The sequence below is a fragment of the Alexandromys fortis genome, unplaced genomic scaffold, assembly GCF_014885135.2.
Source record: "Alexandromys fortis isolate MF-2015 unplaced genomic scaffold, M_Fortis_MF-2015_v1.1 scaffold_119, whole genome shotgun sequence".
Taxonomy (NCBI): domain Eukaryota; kingdom Metazoa; phylum Chordata; class Mammalia; order Rodentia; family Cricetidae; genus Alexandromys; species Alexandromys fortis.
Window position 1 is genome coordinate 1,831,847 of NW_026067991.1, and position 20,701 is coordinate 1,852,547.

The following is a 20,701-nucleotide window of genomic DNA, read 5'->3' on the forward strand; positions in this document are numbered from 1 at the left end:
CTTTTCGGCATCTTTATTCATTCCCATGTCTAGAGGCCCGACATGAGCATATGAGCATCTGCAAGAAACACAGTCTTTTTTTTTTTTTTTTTTTTTTTTCTGCAAAAACATCTCACCTAGAAGCACATCAGATGCTCAGTCAGGGCTCATCCTGTTGGCAGCCAGGCAGGGTCACAGGACCTAGGGTCAGTTAGCCATGCCCTCACTCCAGGCTGTGCATCAGCTGGTGGTACAGGAGAACGCAGGGACGGCAATGGCTCTGTGGCCCTGGCAGCAGTGTGACTGTGGGTCCAGGATGAAGGGCTGGCTGCAGTCCCATTCTCAAAAACCATTGTTTCCAGCATGGTTTACTGTGGTCCTAAGAGTAACATGCCATTCTCTGTTCCCACCCACTTTCCAAGGTGGATCCTACTCAGAGAGTTCAGAACGTCCCAGGATCCTCTTGCTTAAATTCCCATAATGCTTTAATCTGGCAGAATAGATCTTTTATTGTGAGAAACTAAAGGTACCAGCCGACACAAGACTGGCATACTAACTCAAGAGTAGTCACGGATAAGTTCCTTTGTTGTTGTTTTGGGACAGGGTTTCTCTGTGTAGCCCTGGCTGTCCTGGAACTTGTTCTGTAGACCAGGCTGGCCTCAAACTCAGAGATCTGCCTGCCTCTGCCTCCTGAATACAGAAATTAAAGGCTTGTGCCACCACTGCCACCCAGCTACGTTCCTTTGTCTAAGCAGTTAGCCAGCACTCTGGAAAACAGCAGGGCCCCAGGGGATGGGTCTTATTAAATGGGAGATTGTGAGAGCCTGACTCTGTGAGCAAACTGAGAAAGCTTGCCCGGCAGAACAGGGCAGAGGCTTCAAGGCAGTGTCAGGGACACAGGAAGCACTAGGCAAAGGTTACACAGGATGTGTATAGCCACGGACAGAAAAGGTGGACGACTGTAAGGGCAACATCTAATGTCACCTAAGGGTTGCCACTGATACCACGGAACACGGCGACTTACTGGGACAGCGGCGTACAAAGCAAGGAAGACTCTTGCCTTGCCAAGACCACCGATTTTCTGATTTACCTTAACAGTTCCATTGACATCAGTCTGCTCAGTAACAGAAGTCAGTTTCTGTCCCCTCGGCTGCACTTGCCCCTTCATATGGTCCAGGACTGACTCAGGAAGTGGAGGTCAGCAGCAGCAGCTGTGTAAACTCGCGCCTGCCAGAACGATAGGCACGGTGACTCTGCGCTGTCCCCAGGGAGGAGCACGGGAATATTCTGCTTTTTCAGGAAGCCGGTGCTGAACGTTACGAATGTGATGGATGTGAAGTAGGAAGGTCCACAGGTGGCAGGATGTGGATTCCTTCCTTTCTGCATTTCCTCTGCTTTTTCCCTCAGAGCAAGCACAGCCCCTGGCTCACAGACAGGCAGAACGCAGGCTGAGTTACCATTCTCCTAGCTTGTGTAAGGACACATCATGGCTGCCAGCTAGGAACTCCACATGTGAACCCAGTGCCCTTGGAAAGGGCCCCGATGCCAGCTCTTTCTCAGCCATGGCCAGAGTGGGGAGTGCCCATCTGGTGCCACACCCTCCAGCAGAATCCTTGGGATTCTTGTCCTGGGCAAATCTCCTGGGCATGCTGTGGGAGATGATGCGTTGTCAGGTAGCATCAGGCTGACAACCTTTGCCTCCATAGACGTCACCAAAGAAAGATCATTGAAGAATAACCCGAAGGAAACCATTAAAGGATATTACACAAGATACATTTGATTTAAAAATATTTATGAGCCACGCCCTTTATTCTAACAGAATGCCACTTAATAAATAATTCCACCAGGATGATGAGAATAAACCACAAGGGTGGGAGGAGAATTTAAGGGGACGAATGATAGAAATTTTATAAAATTTTAATTTAACCTTCAGTGGGTCACACTCAGTGTTGACAGATGTGGAGACCCGTCAGAGAAACCCATCCCTATGCTCACCGATCAAATTTCTAACCTTGGCACATAGGTCAGTATATGGAGGACCAGTGACACCGGCTCTTGATGACCTGAAGCAAAGGCTTCTTAAAAGTGAGGAAGATGACGGTGCAGGCCACCAGCAGGGTGAGGCAGCTAGGCAAAATGAGGACGAGGTAGAACAGGCCAGTGTCCACCTGCCCCCACTTACAGTCCCGAGGCATGCCTTCGGGCAGCTCGACCACACGAATGATCTTAGAAGAGAGGTTACAAGTGACCATGGCCAAGTCTGCAACAGTCTTGAAGTGCTGTAGGGCCCCCCATCCTTCCACCCCGCAGCAGTCGTAAGGGTTCTGGCTGAGGTAGATGGCCTGCAGACTCCTCAAAGGCTGCTCAGACACAGCCCTCTGAGGAAGGGCCGTGAGGAAGTTTCTGCGGAGGTCGAGAGTCTGCAGGGCCAAGATGCCACTGAACTTTGGGAAGCTAGTCAAGGAATTTCCCGAAAGATCCAGCTCCCTCAGATTCCCGAACCCAGAGAAGTCCATCTCTGCAGCGCCAGAACTGAGGCCCACATTCCTGAGAGCCAGGACCTGTAAGGTAGGGGCGACAGCCCAGAGAGGGCTAATGCTCCCGTTCAGAATCCCCCAGTTGCTAGACAAGTCTAAATGAGTGAGGGAGGTACCCTGGAATGGGCGGTCTTGTAATGCCTTCAGCCCACAGCCCTCCAGAGAGAGGCTCCTCAGAGAGGCCATGTTTCTGAAATCCACACAACGGGAGGATCCCGTCCAGTCTAAGGGCACCATCTGGGGACAGAGTGAGATCTGGTTGTGGCTCATGTCAATTGTAGTGATGTTGCTGGCATTGTCGAACAGGCCAGTGGGAACACCCAGGAGCTGGTTGGAGCTCAGGTTGAACACTTGGAGGTTCTTGAGGCCGTCAGTGAGCCCTGGAGCCAGGCGCAGCTCTGCCAGCTGGTTGTGACTCACGTCTAGCTCAGTGAGGGCTCCCGGGGGCTCATGCTCTCGAATGTGGAGCATCTTCAGGCAGTTCTGGTTGAGATTCAGGTGAGAAAGGGATGGTGTTTTCTTTAGGAAACCATCTGGCAGGTGCCAGAACTGGTTTTGGCTCATGTCCAGGAAGCGAAGGGCTGACAGGTCGCTGGAGGCAAACTCTTCCCAGAGGTTGACAGTGGTGATATTAGTCACATTGCCATCCACAAGAAGGAACTGGGCTACCATCTCCTGCGGCGAGGAGGTGTTATACAGGTCCCTGTAGAAACCCATGTTGTTGTCCCGCAACAGGAGGGTGTGTAGCTTGCTGCACTGGGGCAGGAGGGGGAAAAAGAGCAACTGGTTGTGAGAAAGGTCCAGCATCTCCAGTTCAAAGGTTGCCTCCTCCCTGGCTGCTAGAAACCACTCCAGGATGTTGTAGCTGACATTGAGGAACCGCAACTGCGTGAGCCTGAAGTCCACAATGCAGGGGAGGTTGTTGTAGGCCAGGTTGAGGTGCCTCAGCTCAGTCAAGCCATCAAAAGCACCACCCTCAATCTCAAAGATATAGTTCCTCTGCAAATCCAGTTCCCTGAGGTGCTCCAGGCCCTCAAAGACAGAGTCGTCGAGTCTCATGAGGGTATTCCTTGCCAGGGACACAGCCTCCAGTGAAGAGAGGTTCTGGAGCATGAGGGCTGCCATGTCTTCGGTCAGGGAGTTTCCAGACAAGTCCAGGCTCCGAAGTCCTAGCAAGGTATGGAGAGCTGCTGCTGTCTCCTTGTAGTTCTCAGAGAGGCGGTTGTCTGCCAGGCCCAGGCTGTGTAAGTGGCCTTGCCCTTGGAAGGCGTAGTGACCAATACGGTCCAGGTGACAGCTGTGCAGGCTGAGGTTCTCCAGGTGTGGGTAGGCCTGGAGGGAATGATTCCACAGCACCCTGAGAGGGTTGGCATCCAGAATGAGTGTCCAGGAATGTAACGGGAGGCTTCTGGGTACCGAAGCAAGGTTCCGCCCCCGGCAATCAGCAACTCCATCCACCTAGGTCCAGAAACACACAAAATTTAGGCACACATATGGAGTCTGCAAAAGCAATTAGCTAGCCAGAAGATGTTAGTTAGGTATCCAGGAAAAAAAAAAAAAACTGTTAAGAAGAGCAATGCCATTGCTTCTTATAGGTTGGCCAGTAGATCAAGGTGTTTCTTACTAACAAGTGAGTACCAAATGGCCCAATCTCCAAGGACAAAGTGGAGTGAAAAGAAAAGGCCCAAGAAAAGGACAACACCAAGGTTTGGAGCCAGCACTCAAGTCTGAATGTCTACTTTGCAATATGTTAATTTGACCCTCAGCAAAGAACTAATCTCTTAAAGTCTCAAATTATTTAATAAGTTATTAAAATAAAACATAATAACTAAAAAATTGTTATATTAAAATACAAAAAAAAAAAGGTAACTGGGCATGGTGACAGTACTCAGAACCCAGGAGACAGAGGCAGATGGATCTCTGTGAGTTTGAGGCCATCCTGGTCTACAGAGAGAGTTCCAGGCCAGTCAGGACTATATTGAGAGACGCTGTATCAAAAGAAGAAAAAAAGAAACTCATATAATCTCAGCTTCTCCCTCAGATAAAAGACACAACCATTATACTTATAATTCGCTCATAGGTTTTTTTGCCCCCCCAAGGACTGAGTGTGATTGCTTATGTAAATCATATTTATTATGGCTAATGAGTGTTGGCATATCAGCTGTAATTACCAATGTGCGCTAATTGATTAGGCTGCTCATTGTTGAACACTTCAGTTGTTGTTTAATTTCAGGATAGACTTTAGAATGAATTTGCCAGGTTCCTCCTACCTCCATGCCCCCCCCCCAAAGCCCACAGCATTTACCTTGGGATTGTATTAATGTGTGGAGAACTGACAATTTTACAGATTGAATTTCTGCCCTGGGACCATTGTCATCTCTGTATTTTCCCGAGGCCTCCCTGGAGACCATTGTGTGTAGTGGCTTTCCTCAGTCTGCAATGGACCCTGTTCTTCCACAGTTGCTGTAGTCCAAGGGGGCTCAGACCTTTGCAATTCCCTCGGACCCACCAAAGTGTTGCAAAGGACCATGTGGTTACCGGAACACACAGGAAGCTTTCCCGTGGCCATTTTATGGCCAGGCCAGATGGCTGACGTAATGGAGAGCAGCACTGGAGTTTTCAGACCCCTCAGATCGTAAGGGCCAGAGGAAACCCTTTCTTTGACCTCCTTGATGGTCGTCAAGCTCTACAGCTCCCCACCAGACTGAGCCCTAAAAAGTGGTTGGTGACCTCATGCTCTATTCCCTTCTCTTCCTGTGCCTGATCACCCCAAAATAGCTATTGTGATGTGAAGTCACTCGTTGCCTTTGGAGGGGAATGGTGGCAGTCACATGTAGCTGGGCTGATGCTGATAATAACATAATAATGATAACTGGTTAAACACAAGGTACTCACTACATATCAGGCATCATTGTGAATGCGTGCTGTAATGTAACATGAATGGGCCAGGCCTGCTTGCTGTTGTTTTTTTTTTTTTTTTTTTTTTTTTGCCCTGCCCAGTACCCCCAGCTGTTTAGCCCCAAAGAAAATCACACATAGGTCTCCATAAATTATAAGCTGATTGGCCCATTAGCTCTAGCCTCTCACTGGCTAACATCTTGATTAACCCATTTTTCTGATCTATGTTAGCCATGTGTCTCAGTACCTTTTTTCAGTGGGGCAGATCATATCCTGCTGCTTTGGTGGTCTGGGCAGGAGTGGGAGGAATCAACTTCCTCCTTCCCAGAATTCTCCTGTTCTCATTACATCATTTCTACTTCCTGTCTGGTTTTTCCACCTATATCTTCTGCCTGGCCAATCAGCATTTATTTAAAACATGATTGACAGAGTACAAACAATTCTCCCGCACCACTGTAAATTCATTCAATCATCAAAAGAGCCTGGTGTCATGATATCATTGCTAGAAATTAGTTATTACCATTGTTATCATTACTGATAGGGTCTCATATCACTCAGACTGGTCTTGAACTTGACTGGTCCTGAACTCTTGACTTTCCTGCCTCCATCTCCTGAGTACTGGCTTGACAGGTGTGTGCCACCATGGCCAGCAGATATTATTATTATTATTATTATTATTATTATTATTATTATTATTTCTCTGTTAAAGATGAAGAAACTGTCATAGAGCGACTTCAGGACCATCAGCTAAGCAGTGGTGGGGCTAATGGGTTTAGGCCTGGCCAGTCTGGCTGGTGACCCCTGCACTACCTCAAGCACACTGACTACTGGTTGCCACAAGTGGTTTAGAACCATGATGGCCATGATGTTTGAGATTAATCAGCTTCAAGAACACTATCTTTCCCTGGCACCAAATATACTGAAAAAAAAAAAAAAAACCCTGAATGTAAGTATTAAGCCTGGCTTCCAGTTTGTCTTTCCAGTTCTTGGGCTTGAGGGATGCTGAGTGGGCATGAGTTTCTCACGCAGACCCTTGACATCCTTCGGTTAAAGACAAATTTCTGGAACTGAGCTCAGTGATGACCTAAATCTCTCTTCATGTGCAGGTAGGGAGTCTTCAAAAGACAATGTGAAGGCTCGGGGCAACCTGCCTCTGAACTATCAGAAGCTCACAACCCAACCAATGTGAGCATGGCTCTGTAATACAGTCTGGGCAGTGTGCTCTCTGCGGGGCCGCCGAAGCGCTTGTGTTGGCTCACACATGAACTCGCAGGCAGGACTTCTCCAGTGCTGGTGTGTTCCTCAGGGACTCTGGTAACATTAGCAGAGCTCTTTAGCCAGGTGTTCTGCTCCTGGTAGCTGATGTAGGCCTGTTCGTGGGGCCTCCTGCTATCAGTACACATGAAAAGGTGGGGCGGGGACTTCAGGGTCCTTCCAAGTGCCCTCCTGAAATCTCCCACAAAGGAGCAGTAAGCACACTGCACTGGGCAGGTATGCTGCTAGACAGGTACACACTGAGTCAGACTGCCCTTTGATTGACAGGGCATCAGCTTTCCTAACAGACTAAGCAAGGCTCATGAGGACAGGGGCCAAAGAGAGAGCAGAATCCAAGGGGAAACTCACCACCTTGCAGCCTCCTTGGGAAGCTGCAGCGGCTGTCCCACTTCCGTTCCTCCATTCCACAACCAAGAAGTGAAAACCCAGGCAGAGCCAAAGGGGCAGGAACTCCATCTCAAGCGCAGCACTGTGGACAGAAGACCAGGACAAACTGAATAAGACGGGTTAGCCACGAACTCAGCAAGGGCACAAGGAATCAGCTAGCTTCTGCACGTATCTCTCGGGGGCCCACAACTACAAGGAGGTGGAAAACCACAAATTATTCAAGTTTCTCAGCTCAGCCAACACACTCAACCTTTCGCTGACACCACCGGCGAGAGCTCATTTCATTTCGTCTGTGCCATTCAATGGGCAGGTGGCTGACCTCTGAAACCCCAAAGGGACAGGACAGGAGATGCAAAGGCCTTGGTTGAGTACCAGGCCTGAGGTCACCGAGTTTCCTGTGTTTTGCCAGCCTGCAGTTTTCTCTCTGTCTGAAGCTCATCTCTGCCTGATGCAGACACGAGCTCAAGAGCTATGCCATGAATGAATGAATGAGTGAGTGAATGAATGAATGAATGAACGAGTGAATGAGAGCGTGGGCAAAGGAAGGATAAAGTAGGATAGAAACGCTGACTGTAGCCTCTGGACTCCGACAGATCAATTGCTTTGCCTAAAGAAGGCTTTGAAGCCTAGTAGTGATGGCGCCCACCTTCAATCCAAGCACTCAGGAGGCAGAGGCAGGCGGATCTCTGAGTTGGAGGCCAGCCTGGTCTACAGAGTGAGTTCCAGGACAGCCAGGGCTACACAGAGAAACTGTGTCTCGGAAAACAACAACAAACAAACAACAACCAAAAGAAGAAGAAGAAAAAAAGAAGAAAGGCTTTCAGAAATAAGTCTGTCACATTGGTTGGCTCATTTAAATATAGCCCATCCATAAAATGATGTTCATATTTTCACCTAGATAAGGGAAAAAAAACTTGAGAAAATGAAAAAGTAATCCTTGGGTAGATTAAAAAAAATCTGGTGTGGTTTTGGCCCTCCTGCCTGGCCAGTGCAGAAAGAACAGCAGTGATGGATGGCTTGAAATGATATATCTAACAACAGAGTCTCCAATGAAGAGGTAACAGCACCACCTTCACAAATTTCAGGGCAACAAAGGTCCAGTGTAATGCTGGTCTATCCAGGGTTCCAAATCTGAGTATCGAGGGATGAGAGCAGCCCGGGTCCCCCTTCTGAGCTCCAGGGTGGGTAACCAGGGGGCTTTTCCCCCTAGATGGAATTTCATGGACAACCCTCCAATTGTGAGATCTGAGAGCCCAGTGGCATCCTCGCCCTCCTCCACCCCCATCAACAGCAAGAGCCTGGTCCAGCATCCCATCTGCCCCATTCTTGCCTGGATACCTGCAAGAAGGACCAGAGAGAGAACAGCTCCTCAGTCTCTCCCTGGGTCAGCAGCAGCACCATGTTGAACATGAACCACCCCGTTCCATGCCGGTCACAGACCTTTCTGCTAACACATGCGGACCACCGTAGGGCCCCTCCTTGCCTTCCTTCTAGTATGTCTACTCATCCCAAAGGGTGATTTAACATCTTAGTCAGATTTGAATGTTCCCTGTTGAAAACAGACTATCAAAAAACCAAGTGAAACCAATCAAGTCAAATCAGCTCCAGCGCTGAGTGGAGTCCAGACCGGTTCTCTATGCCACAGAAACAACCCCGGGATCCGTCCTCGTGAGCCTCTGGGAATCCCTTCCAAGGCCCTCTTCCTATTCCTGCACCTGTGAGGGAATTATTACCTCACGGCCGGCACAGGACACAGATGGCATATGTGGAGCCATCTGGACTCCTGTCCTTAGTGTCCTCCGGCACCCTCCCACACAAACACACAAGCACCCCTGAAACTTTGGGATCCCCGCCCATCCTGAGGTAAGGCTGCCAGATTCGTAAATGCCAAGGACGATAAAAATCGCTCACTCACGTTCTCATCTCACGGAATGTCCTGAAGCTCTTGGAGGAGAGATGGGGAAATGGGAATTGTCAGCACAGTCAAGTCTTTTCCCCACTTCCTGTCATGCGTGGGCAGCTACACGCAGCTGTAAGCCGAATACTGACAAGCTAAACTCTGGCGTGTGAAGGGCAGGAGGGCTCACGACACCTCAGACTGGTACGCTAGATGAGCACGGGGCACTACACCCGGGGTAATTTAAATTTGTGAGACACCAAAATGTTCACAAAATTTAAAGGTATTCTCTCCTCCTAAACTCAGCCAACTAGCCCAGAAAAAAAAAAAAATGCCAGGCCCGCAGGGCAACATCTGGCATTAAGTAACAGAATTGTCATGAGACTATAGAGTTTGGAACCTCGACAGTTCAGAGTTTAAATTCTGCCTCCACTCTCCATAACTTCTATAGAGTCTCCAAGTCTTGGCTAACCCTCCCGTAAAACGGGCGCACTAATAACCCCTCGCAGACTTCATGAGAGCCGCACGGGATGCACTTATGCTGTGCATAACAGTGCATCAGTGTGTCAACAGTGGAAGCTGCTGACAACCTAATTAGTATTTATGAATTCCAAATGGCGCTGAGAGCTTGTGTGGCTGTTGTTCTTAGGTAACGTCTCTAGGATGGTACAGGAAAACATACAGTGAATGACACGGCTAGAGGGGCGACTGCTCGGCTATGCCAATCCAACAATCTACTCAGAAAGGCTGGATTAAAAAGTCTGTATTGAGAAGCAAGAATAAGACAAGGGGCTGGGGAGATGGCTCAACGGTTATCGTGTTTACTGATTTGGCAAAGGATTTGACTCCCAGTACCCATATCGTGTGCTCCCAACCTCCTGCAGCTCCAGCTCTCAGAGATGCAACGCCTCTGGCCTCAAAGGGCACCCCCCAACACACACACACACACATATGTGCTCGTACCCGCACATACACATAACTAAAAATAAATGTTTATTTTATTTGTTTGGTTTCAAAGAAAAGAATAGGGTGGCCCAGGGGCAGATGAACGCGCTGGTAGAGCTCTCCATCCTCAGAGTGATGACCTCATCCTGCCTTGCCCTGCTCCTAAGCAGGCGCAGAAGGCTCTGCAAGCCCGTGGCAGCTGGCCCACAGCATCTTGGGCCATCAGGAGCGCTGCTGGGGAGTTAGAAGGCAGGAGAGCGGAGGATCCAGAATATCTCTCCTTTCCCTCTCCCCTTGCGATTTCCCTGGTGACCCCAGTCTCTGGGGCCACCATCCCTCCTCCCTCCCTCCTACCTAGGGCACAGATTCCTACACAGCAAGAGGCTATTATTTGTTTGGCTCTTAGCTTCTTCCATCATCTTCCGCCAGTCTCCTGCATGACATCGCCTGTTTGAAATACGCCAGGTGACCTGTTTCCTTTCTGAGCAAATGATGCAAATGAAATTGACCTTGAGGGGCTGGAGAGGCGGCTCAGTGGTTAAGAGCACTGCCTGCTCGTCCTGAGTTCAATTCCCAGCAACCACATGTTCCATTCCCAGCAACCACATGTTCAATTCCCAGCAATCACATGGTTGCTCACAACCATCTGTGATGAGATCTGGTGCCCTCTTCTGGCCTGCAGGCATTCATGTAGGTAGAACACTGCATACATAATACATAAATACATACATACATACATCTTAAAAAAGAAAGAAAATGGTTTTGAAGCAGTGTCCAATGAAAATATAGAACCAGAGGTGATAGGTTCCTGCTGAGGCAGAAAGATCACAACTTTGAGGCTAGTCAGGTCAACTTTTTGACTCTCAAAATGAAAAAAAAAAAAAAGGGCTGGTTTCGTTGGGCCAGGATGTTGCTCAGCAGTCAAGTGCAGCAGATTGGTTTGTGTTAGGGCCCAGGGGCAAGCCCTGGGACTGACACAAAACTGAGGCATGGATTTACCGAGAAAGGGTAACGGGCTCTCAAAGCAGTGACTTTCAGGTTGGAAACGCTCTTCTGGACCAGAGAGCTGCAGAAAGCTCCTTGGACACACCACACCGCAGTGGTCAAGATGATCAATGCAGCTTTCAGGTCTCACTGGAAAACCCCAGCGACACCCCCCCCCCACACACACACACATCTGCCTTCTTCACCTCTCCACCCCTCCAGCTGTGACTCCCATACCATGGCTGCCAGGCAAGGGACTGAGTGTCTTTGCTGAAGGAGCTATTAGCAAGTGCTGTGCATGAATTACCACATAATTGAGAACTTTCTCCTCAATCAGAGAAGCGAAACAAGCCTTAAGGAAAGAGGCTTTGTAGAGAAATGTATGCATTCTTTGTAACTCAATAATTCTAATTCAAAAAGTTTCTTCTCCAATAAAATGAGACTAGCAGTGCTCAAACCTAAACTGGATTAGGTTCTAAAACAATGTCCAGCAGGCAGCGTCCTGACAGCACCTCACGAGTTGCCAGCCAGCCTATGCTCAACACATCTAGGGAAGGATAACGTCTTCATACCGGTTCCGTCATGCTGGTCTCTGGGACTTGGGTTGGACAGCCAGGTAAAGAGTTGAAGCACGCCGGGTGGTGGTGGTGCACGCCTTTAATCCCAGCACTCGGGAGGCAGAGGCAGGTGGATCTCTGGGAGTTCGAGGCCAGCCTGGTCTACAGAGCTAGTTCCAGGACAGGCACCAAAGCTACAGAGAAACCCTATCTCGAAACCCCTCCCCCCCAAAAGAATTGAAGCAGACCCCTCTAGCAAATAAGTTTTAATCCAAATTTTGTAGTTGGCCACCCCTTTGAGAAAAAGTAGCATTTCTGTCCTGACTAGGTTTCTAACAAACTCAACAATTCTGTCATAAGCCCCATACCCAAATTAGCAACTCAGGGAAGAAGGGGTTTATTTCAGTTTACAGCTAAGGGAAGTCATGGCAGGAACTCAAGGCAAGAACCTGGAAGCAGGAACTCAAGCAGATGCCATGGAGGAGTGCTGCTTACTGACTTGCATACATGGGTTGCTCAACCTATTTTCTCATGGCATCCAGGACCATATACCCAAGGGTATCACTATCCCCAGAGAGCTGGGCCCTCCCACATCAATTAAAAAAATGTTCCCCAGACTTGTCTGTTGGGGGCTGCAGATCCCTGGTCCCTGGACTTTCTTTGCCTGCCTCACTGCTGGAGTGAACTGAGCAAAACAACTTGTTTACCTGTGCCTGCAGCTGCTCTGAGCACGAGACCCTCATGAGTTCCTGATGGCAGGGGAGTGAATTCTGGTGGGTTTTACAGCTGAAAATCCCAAGACCTGGGGCGTAGCTATCAGTTAAGGATCCCTCTACAAGCTGCCCCTGAGCACAATAAAGTTGGCATTCTTGTACCAAGGATGATCCGTGTCCCCGCATCTCCTCTGTCTATCTCTGTATGTTTTTAAGGCTCCAGCCTAGTTCCTGGCTGGCATACCGTCCTGTAGTGGCACAGGCGCTACAAATGCCTGCTGGCAGTCTGATGGAAACATTTTCTCAAGTGAGGTTCCCTCTTCCCACATGACTCTAGTTTGTGTCAAGTTGACCAAAAACTAGCAGCACAATTTCCCATGGGATCACTCAGCACTGTTTTATAGCTGGAAATCTTAACATAGGGATGGAGCGATGTGGGCTGTCAGCCTGGCAGAGGCCGTGAAATAGCCCCAAAACATTTGTCAAATGCGGATGTCAAGGTATCTCCTGGGCAAATGAACCAGGTCCCGCCAGCCTCCACCCTAGCTTCTGCTTGAGTAGAGGCTTGAGGGCCACAGCAGCAATTCCCCTCATTGAGCATTTCCTAGAGCGAGCAACTGCTTGCTTCAAGCACTCACTACCTCCTCAGACTCCATTTCTCAGGGCCACAGAGAAGTAAATGGACTCCCCATGTGGTCAGGGCCAGCCCATCCAAACCAACAGAGGTCAGCTTACTTTGTCCAGTCTGCGGCCACAGAACAAATCTAGCCACAGATCTTAAAGACTGCAAATGTGCTCCCACTTTGAGAGGTCGCATCTGGCTGGCAGTGGGTTCCAGTGTCCCCTCTGTACATGAGAAAATAATCTCCTCAGGCACCCAACCTGCATTGCATTAGTTTCTCAGTTCCTTTCACAGGTTTCCCCCCCCCCACCCCGCACTGGTGACTTCTGCAAGAGTAAGGGCAAGCCACCATGCTTCTTCAAGAGGAAGCAGGAAAGAATGGTGTAAAGGAGGGGCTAGGGTAAGGCCTAGACCCACGTGGCTCCTTTCCAGTAGTGGCAACATGTGGTGATAACACAGCAAAAGGTTGGGCCAAGACAGAAGTAAAGAAGGTGTGTGCAAAAGCTTTGTCTTCATAAGGAAATGCCAAGGGTTTCCATATAAGCACATGGTATCGGGGGGACTACAAGTGCCTCCATAGCCTCCAGCCGTGCCCTCTCCTCCCACTCAGAGGGCAGACGCATGCCTTGGTGAAGCTAGGTATCATCTGAACCAATGGGAAGTGGAGGTAGGTCTTCTGAGCAAATGGAGGCAGTGTGGAAAAAAAATACGCCGAAGGAGCTGTTCTGTCCCATTCATGAGAGATGCCAGTGAACCTTGGGCATCCTGGGGAGGTGACACCCTGAGTCTGTGGGCCCTGTGCACAGAGACCACAGAGACTAACCACAGCTAATTTTATCCTGGAGTGGGAATGAAAATACCCACTCCCCAACACGGCTTCTTTGAGAAGGCACAAAAGAGCAACAACTGACAGGGACTCCTAACAGTTGCCCAGATCAGTAGAAATGCTGGCATCTCTATGGGGCATCCCTGTGGTACCTGAGCCACGCAGGGGTGTGGCCAAATGCCTGGTGAACGGAGAGCCTTAGTTCAAACTCAAGCCTGTGAGTTCCGCATCAACTCAACCTCAATACCACAAACCCCAACCACCCTGGGATGCATGCAGTCCTTGGCTGAATCACACATTTCACAAGCTGTTTCCTCTGCAGGAAAGACCCTTTCTGTGGTCTTCTCTTACCAAATTCCCACTGATCCTTCAGGCACCTTCCTCCTGTTCACAGCCGAACAGTCCAGTTGAAGACTAATCTGACAGCCCACATGCTCGGATGGATGGATGGATAGATAGATAGATAGATAGATAGATAGATAGATAGATAGATAGATAGATAGATATGTATATAGAAAATCCTATCTATCCTTGCAGTTTTTTTATTAACTTTATGTTTATGAGAAGCAGTTTAAGTAATTATTAATCATTAATAACTTAACTTCCCTCTGACATTTACATATGAAAAAAACTGGAGCATAGAGCCAAATTGAAAAAAGCCCATGATCAGTGACCACTGTATTCCCACAACCTACATTTTGCTCATGACATTGTACTAGACTTATATTTTATCATATTTTCTACTTATCCTTCACTTCCTCTTGTTTTTATCATGTTTACAAACAGATTGCATGGAGCTGGAGAGATGGCTCAGCCATCAAGCATGTGTCTGCGCGCCCAGAGAACCAAAATTTGGTTTCCAGCATCCACATCTGACATGATGACACTCACAATGACACCTGCAGCTCCAGAGGATCAAATGGCTCTGGGCTCCATAGGCACCTGCATGCACACGCATACACAATTTAAAAGCAACAAAAATAAACCTTAAAACAAAACCAAAAGCCCAGCACAAATAGATGGGGGAAGAGAGAGGTGCCTCACTGGTTAAGAGCACTTGTTGCTCTTGCAAAGGAGTTGGGTTCAGTTCCTAGCAACCATATGGCAACTCACAATTGCCTGTAACTACAGTTCCACGGGATCTGATGCCCTCTTCTGACATCATGGGTTCCTGCATCATATGGTACACACACACACACACACACACACACACACACACACACACACACACATATACTCACATACATATTTTTAAAAAAAACCCAAATTGCTGGGCATGGTGATACATTCCTGTAATCCCAATATTCAGGAGGCTGAGGCAGAAAGACTGTGAATTTGAGGCCAGCCACGCAATTTCATGGCCTGTTCACAAAACAAAACTTAGAAGGGGTGGGAGGCAGATCAGCAGCAGAACACGGACCTAGCATGCATGGTTCAGCCATCAGCAACACACACACACACACACACACACACATACACACTGGTCACCAGTACTTCTCTCCCTAAATACTTCAGAGTGCATATTAAACAATTCGACACTTTAAACCTTGCTGTAAGAAGGATGGAGACATGGCTCAGTAGTTAAGAGCACTGGCTGCTCCTCCAGAAGACCTGGGCTCGATTCTCATCACCCACGTGGCAGCTCACACTGTTGTTGTTGTTGTTAACTCCAGTCCCAGGGGATCCAAAGACTTCTTCTGGCCTCTGTTCAGGCACATTAGAAAAATAAATACAAAAGTTTAAAAACGTGTAAGACCCACACTGAGGAGGCTGAGGCATGAAGATTGCCATGAGTTTGAGACCTTCAGGAGCTACATAAATTTCAGGTTAGCCTGGGCTACCGTGTGACATCCTGTCTCAAAAATAAACTTAAAAAGAAAATTAAAAGTCTCCCGCTGCCAGGTGGTGGTGGCACAAGCCTTTAATCCCAGCACTTGGGAGGTAGAGGCAGGCAGATTTCTAAATTCAAGGTCAGCCTGGTTGGTCTATAGAGCAAGTTCAAGGACAGCCAGAGCTACACAGAGAAACCCTGTTTCAAAATAAACTGAAAAAGAAGTGGAGGAGAGGAAGATTTGTGAATTCACAGAGGAATGAGAGTATTGTGATTTTTAAAATAATTTCTTTCTAAATGAGGCATGCTGATACAAGACTGTGATCCCAGTACTCCGACTACTGAAGCAGGAAGATAGAGAACCGAAGACCAGCCTGGGTTACATAGTGAGAGTCTATCTTAAAAAAAAAGTTACCTTCCTAAAAAATGAAAATTTGAAAGATTATTGCATAAAGCCAAGAGAATTGTCATAAATGTGTTCAGTCAGTAACATTAATGCCGGAGCTTGCAAAGACCCCTGCAGACCCCGATTAATGACTTAACATCAGCGACAGGTTCTGTGCACTAGGGGTGACTTCCGTGTTCTTCTTATTGTGGTAACACGTGTGTATAATTTACCACTTTAACTCTCTTAAGCATAATTCCGTGGCATTAAGTACCTTCACGTGGCTAGGTAACCACCCCACCATCGCCATAACCTTCCCATCAGCCCTCCCTCAAACCCTTGTCATCTGAAATCCCTCTCCACACGTCCCTCTCTGGCACAGCTGTAACCATGGATTTTCCTCCAGGGATTGCCTGTTCTAGAGAGAACCGGGTCATAGTTATTCTCTTGCACCAGAAGCCTTCCTTCCAAGGTCCGTCCGGTTGCGGCACACACCAGGATTTCCTTTCGAAAGCTGGGTGCTGCCCCTACCAAATCTTATGCATTCATTCATCACTCATCCCCTTTCCACCACTGTGAACAGTGGTGCTGCATTTGAGCACAGGCACACAGATGTCTGCTTAGTTATTTCCACTTTTCAGATAAGGAATCCACGGTTCTAAAAGGCCGGCGTCAACTCATAGTGACTCAGGTCCTGTAGCGCTGAGTTCAGTCCAGGAAGGAGGTGCTGGAGGGACAGGGACACCTGCTGGGGAGCTGTTTTGTTTGTCATTTAAATGTTCAGCTGGGTGCACAGGTAGATATATACTTGTTGGTGAGTAGCCAGGAGCCTCTAGCCAAGATAAGGCTACTACCTTAGAACTCTCGGGGTGCCGTTATAACTCAGCGGACCAAGAGGTGACATCTGACCCTGAGGATCCTATATCTAACCACAGAATCTATTCTCATTGGTCAGAGACCAATGCCATGCTCACTTTGACAATCTGATTAGCACCTTCATGGAAGCAGGAACAAGCTAAATGACTAGAGAGCCTTGAAGCCCTGGGAATTAGAAAGAAACAAGCCAAGATTGTTGCTAAAATAGAAGCTTTAACTCAAGGACTAGAAGAAGAGCTCAACAACCAGAGCAAGAGAAAGGCCATTAGGGCTGGCCCACGTGGAAGTTTCAAGTGCCTTGCGGGGTTGGGGGGGTGAGTGAGAGTGGGGGGGGAGTTTCAGGGACCATTAACTCACCTGAAGCTGAAAAAGGTGGCCCCAGGCCAGGCAGGGAGAGAGCTATTCACCATTGATTCTGCAATCTGAGGGACATCCCTCAGTCTTCTCACCCAAAGGAAACAAGAAAAACCAGGAAAGACCGACCGGGGCTACCTCAGATGTCTAAGACTCACTGAGAAGAGGCAGTGTGCAAAGTCAGAGCCCCAAATGCTATCTCCTGAGGAGAAATCCCCTCCCCGATGGTTATCTTTCTTAGAGGTAGGAGCAGGCAGTAGCGCAGGGCAAGCCCAAGTACAGAGCCTGGTTGTGGTAAATGTGGGGGCTGGGGCTGCAGGAGGGGAGTCCCCCGGGACCTCACAGAATTCTGTGGCCACGCTGAGCCCATCACTAGTCCCAGCCTTGTTCTTTATGCCCATCTCACTGGTGACCATCAGGGCAAAGTTCCTACTTCCTCCTTTGTCCCCTCTACTGAGGCTGAAGTCTCACACCCAAGAAACACAGTTTGGTCTCAGGCCCTGATTCTGTTAGTCCTGGAAAGTTCTCTCTGCCCACATTCGCTTCTCCTGCTTCTGGTAACAACTGTTGGGCTGCTTTTTGGGGAAACACACACATACATCCTCCCTCCCTCCCTCCCTCCCTCCCTCCCTCCCTCCCTCCCTCCCTCCCTCCCTCCCTTGTATCACATAGAATGTATTACTGTAACCATTTTTAGGTTGCAATTCAGTAGGCAGTACGTTTCACTGTTCCCCTTCTCCATGCCTTCTTAAGAAGCCTAACTTTTTGTTTCTTTGGGTTTTGTTTCTTTTCGGCTGATCCCAGCTCCTCACTGTGGGGACTATGATGGAAGCTGTCCCTGTTACAACCTCCTTGCCCCTAACCAGAGTGAGTGATTGGCTTATGTTAAGACACAGTATCAATCCAGGGACACCACTCAGGGAAAAGCCCTTGTCTCTGCTTCACATGTCACACTGGTGGGGATTAACCTGGAAGCTGAGGTGGCCTTTGTCTCTGTCTCCAGAACAAGCCCAGTAAGAGCAAAGCCAAGCCAGATGAGGACAGAGGATTTTTGGTGGCATTTTTTTTTTTTTTAGATCTGCATCCAGACATGACCGAAGTAATTGCCTTTAGACTTTTCAGGTATATGACAGAGCAAATCCTCTTGTTGGGATGAAGCCGTTTTCAGGTGGGCTTTGTCATCCACAGTTTAAATAATCCTATCTAGGGCTGATCCAGTATGTACCTCACTGGGACAGTCTTGGCCTAGCATGTGCAAATACCTGGGTTTGATCCCTCAAGCTACCAAAAATAGAAACAAATGAATAAATAATAAAACCATCTTATCTCTAGATCCTTGAGACCAGGTTTGCAGTTGCACACAGCATTATGAGATCGAAGCTTCATGGTCCTCTTTATTTCCTCTTTGCCTCTCTAAGCTTTCAGAACCACTGGCTAACCTATCACTTTGCACACATCACCTTTGCTCAGCTATGAGGCTGAAAAGAACAGTTTGGAGGGAAGGGAATACTAAATCCCACCAAGGGCAGAGACACATCCATAGGTTAGCGAAGTCATCGCTGAAATGACTCCTGAGCAGAAGTCAGTGGCACTTGGGACTGCAATACAGACAAGCAGGTCCCAGGGAAGATGATCAAAGCTCTCCTGACATAAGTGCTTATCACATGGATGGAGCATGGCCCAAGCTACCAGTGATCCACAGAAGAGTCTGGCCTCCACTCCGTGGTGGGATCTGCACCACCAGGAAGCAGCTTGGGGTCTGCACTGGGTCTTTTTTTCAAGTCTGGAAGACCAGGGACAGACGGGCCAGTGCCTGTGTTCCTCAGGACAAAGACAAAGGGAGCCAGCTCTGTTTGGGATGCCCCTGTAGCCCTTGGATAGCGGCTTAAGAACTAGGGTAGTGGGTTCCAGGACAGCCAGATGGAGTCTGTATGAGCATCCACAGAGCTCCCTTGGGGCACCCATCAAATGAAGGCACCTTCTCAGTGAGACTGTTTGGTTTTGTTTTTAACCTAAAGGCAGGTGTTGAGGTTTTTTCCTGGGCCCATGAATCTCTACCCCTCTAGGAACTCTGAGGCTTACATATACAGCCTATGGGGGAGCCCCAGGCTAGAAAGGCCCCAAACACCTGCAGCCATGGGAAGTTTGTGCCTACACGGTCAGTAGCAAAAAGGGACCCTGGAAAGCCCGTTCAAATCCTCTCACAGTGGGGCACGTGTTCATCTCCGGAGAGCAAGCAACGTGGAGCCAGCTCTGAGGGTAATGCTTCTTCCTGCCCAGCTCCTGGGTGTTTATGGGTACATGGGTGTGTGTCTGTGCCCGGAGAGGCCAAGAGGGCTACAGTAGAATACTGGACAGGAGTCAGGATCCTGGCTCCGATAGCTGTGGATCTGTAGATCAGAGCAACATTCTAGTAGATTTTACCCCGGACAAAGGCTCTAGGAGAAGGGCTTTCCCTGTCTGTTGGCTGAACACACAGCTGAGCCTGGAAGATCAGGATAAATCCTTATGACTGCCTGTGTAATAGTGGGTCTCAATTTATGTCTATGTACCGGCAAGAAAGACAACGCAAACACCCGCATGGTGAGTGTTCGCAGCCTCGTCTCTTTATGTCCGGTCACTCAGACCAAACAAAGAGCATTAACCATCGTGCAAATAAGAAAACGGAGGCTCAGAACGTTCAGTGACCTCTTCACATTCGCCCTGCCCAGGCAGGAATCGAACCACAGCTGGTTCTAAAGCCCTTGGTGCGTCTCCCACATCACACCCACTTTCTCAGCTCTAAGAGTTCCTGAGGGAGGGACTTCCACCTACACCAGAGGTGTAGCCCCCAAATCCAGCCCAGAGGCGGGGTATCTGGATACCGCAAACCCAACTCACAATGAGCCTGAGTGTGCACGCGCTGGGGGAGGGGGCTGCCTGTCCTCCCACCACCCAACCCTTTCCCAGCTCGCCCACCTGGAGAAGCCTGGCGGTGCCCGGCGGTGAGCCCACGCAAGAAATACTCACGGCTCCCGCAGGCCCAGGCGGCTCCGTGGGGCGCATCGTCTCCAGGGCCCCGGCCTCCTGGACAGCAGTTGCCGCTGCCGCACTGCCTACTCGCTCTGGGGCATCAGATTATTTTAGCACTTGCGGAAGGAACCGACGGAAACTGAAGTCACATGGAGAGCTCGCTGCTCAGCAACTCAGCACTCAGCAAGCGACTTAGAAGGAACTGCGACCGCGGGGGGCGCGGGGGATGGGACAAGGACGAGGGCCCCTGGAGGACCTGCAGAGTTGTCACCACGCAGGTGCAGTCTGCGAAGACGTTAGGATCGCTAAGCTCCCTCCCCGGTGGGTGAGCCCGGGAGCTGGGAGTCCTGGCTTGTGGTCGGTTATCTCAGGAAGTCTCCACGCTTCTATCCAAGGATCAAGTTGGGAGAGAATTTGGTGAAGGACAACCCAAGTTGGTTTAATTGGAAAAGGGGACCGGTCTACCATTTAGAAGGGTTGCCCGCCCATTAATCTTTGCTTTTATCTACTCTGCTAGTCCTTTATCAATCATTTTCATGGGCAACATGCTTTAAAAAAAAAAAAAAAAAAAAGAAGGTAAATGAATAAATGGAAAAGAAAGTTGGGCATGGTGTTCCACACCT

The 20,701-nt window shown here is 48.9% G+C and overlaps 1 protein-coding gene across 2 annotated transcripts; it reads right to left on the reverse strand.

Moving 5' to 3' along the window:
- Positions 1-1,754: 1,754 nt before the first annotated feature.
- On the reverse strand, positions 1,755-20,199 carry Nrros (negative regulator of reactive oxygen species). Of its 2 annotated transcripts, none has more exons than XM_050159901.1 (3): positions 20,025-20,199; positions 7,038-7,158; positions 1,755-3,974 (listed from the first exon to the last, which is right to left on the reverse strand). In XM_050159901.1, the coding sequence occupies exons 2-3, from the start codon at positions 7,143-7,145 to the stop codon at positions 2,004-2,006; spliced, it is 2,079 nt and encodes a 692-aa protein (XP_050015858.1). In that variant the 5' UTR covers positions 7,146-7,158; positions 20,025-20,199; the 3' UTR covers positions 1,755-2,003. The 2 variants fall into 2 exon arrangements, with proteins under 2 accessions (XP_050015858.1, XP_050015859.1); XM_050159902.1 differs by having other exon boundaries at positions 20,076-20,192.
- Between the last annotated feature and the right edge of the window lie 502 nt (positions 20,200-20,701).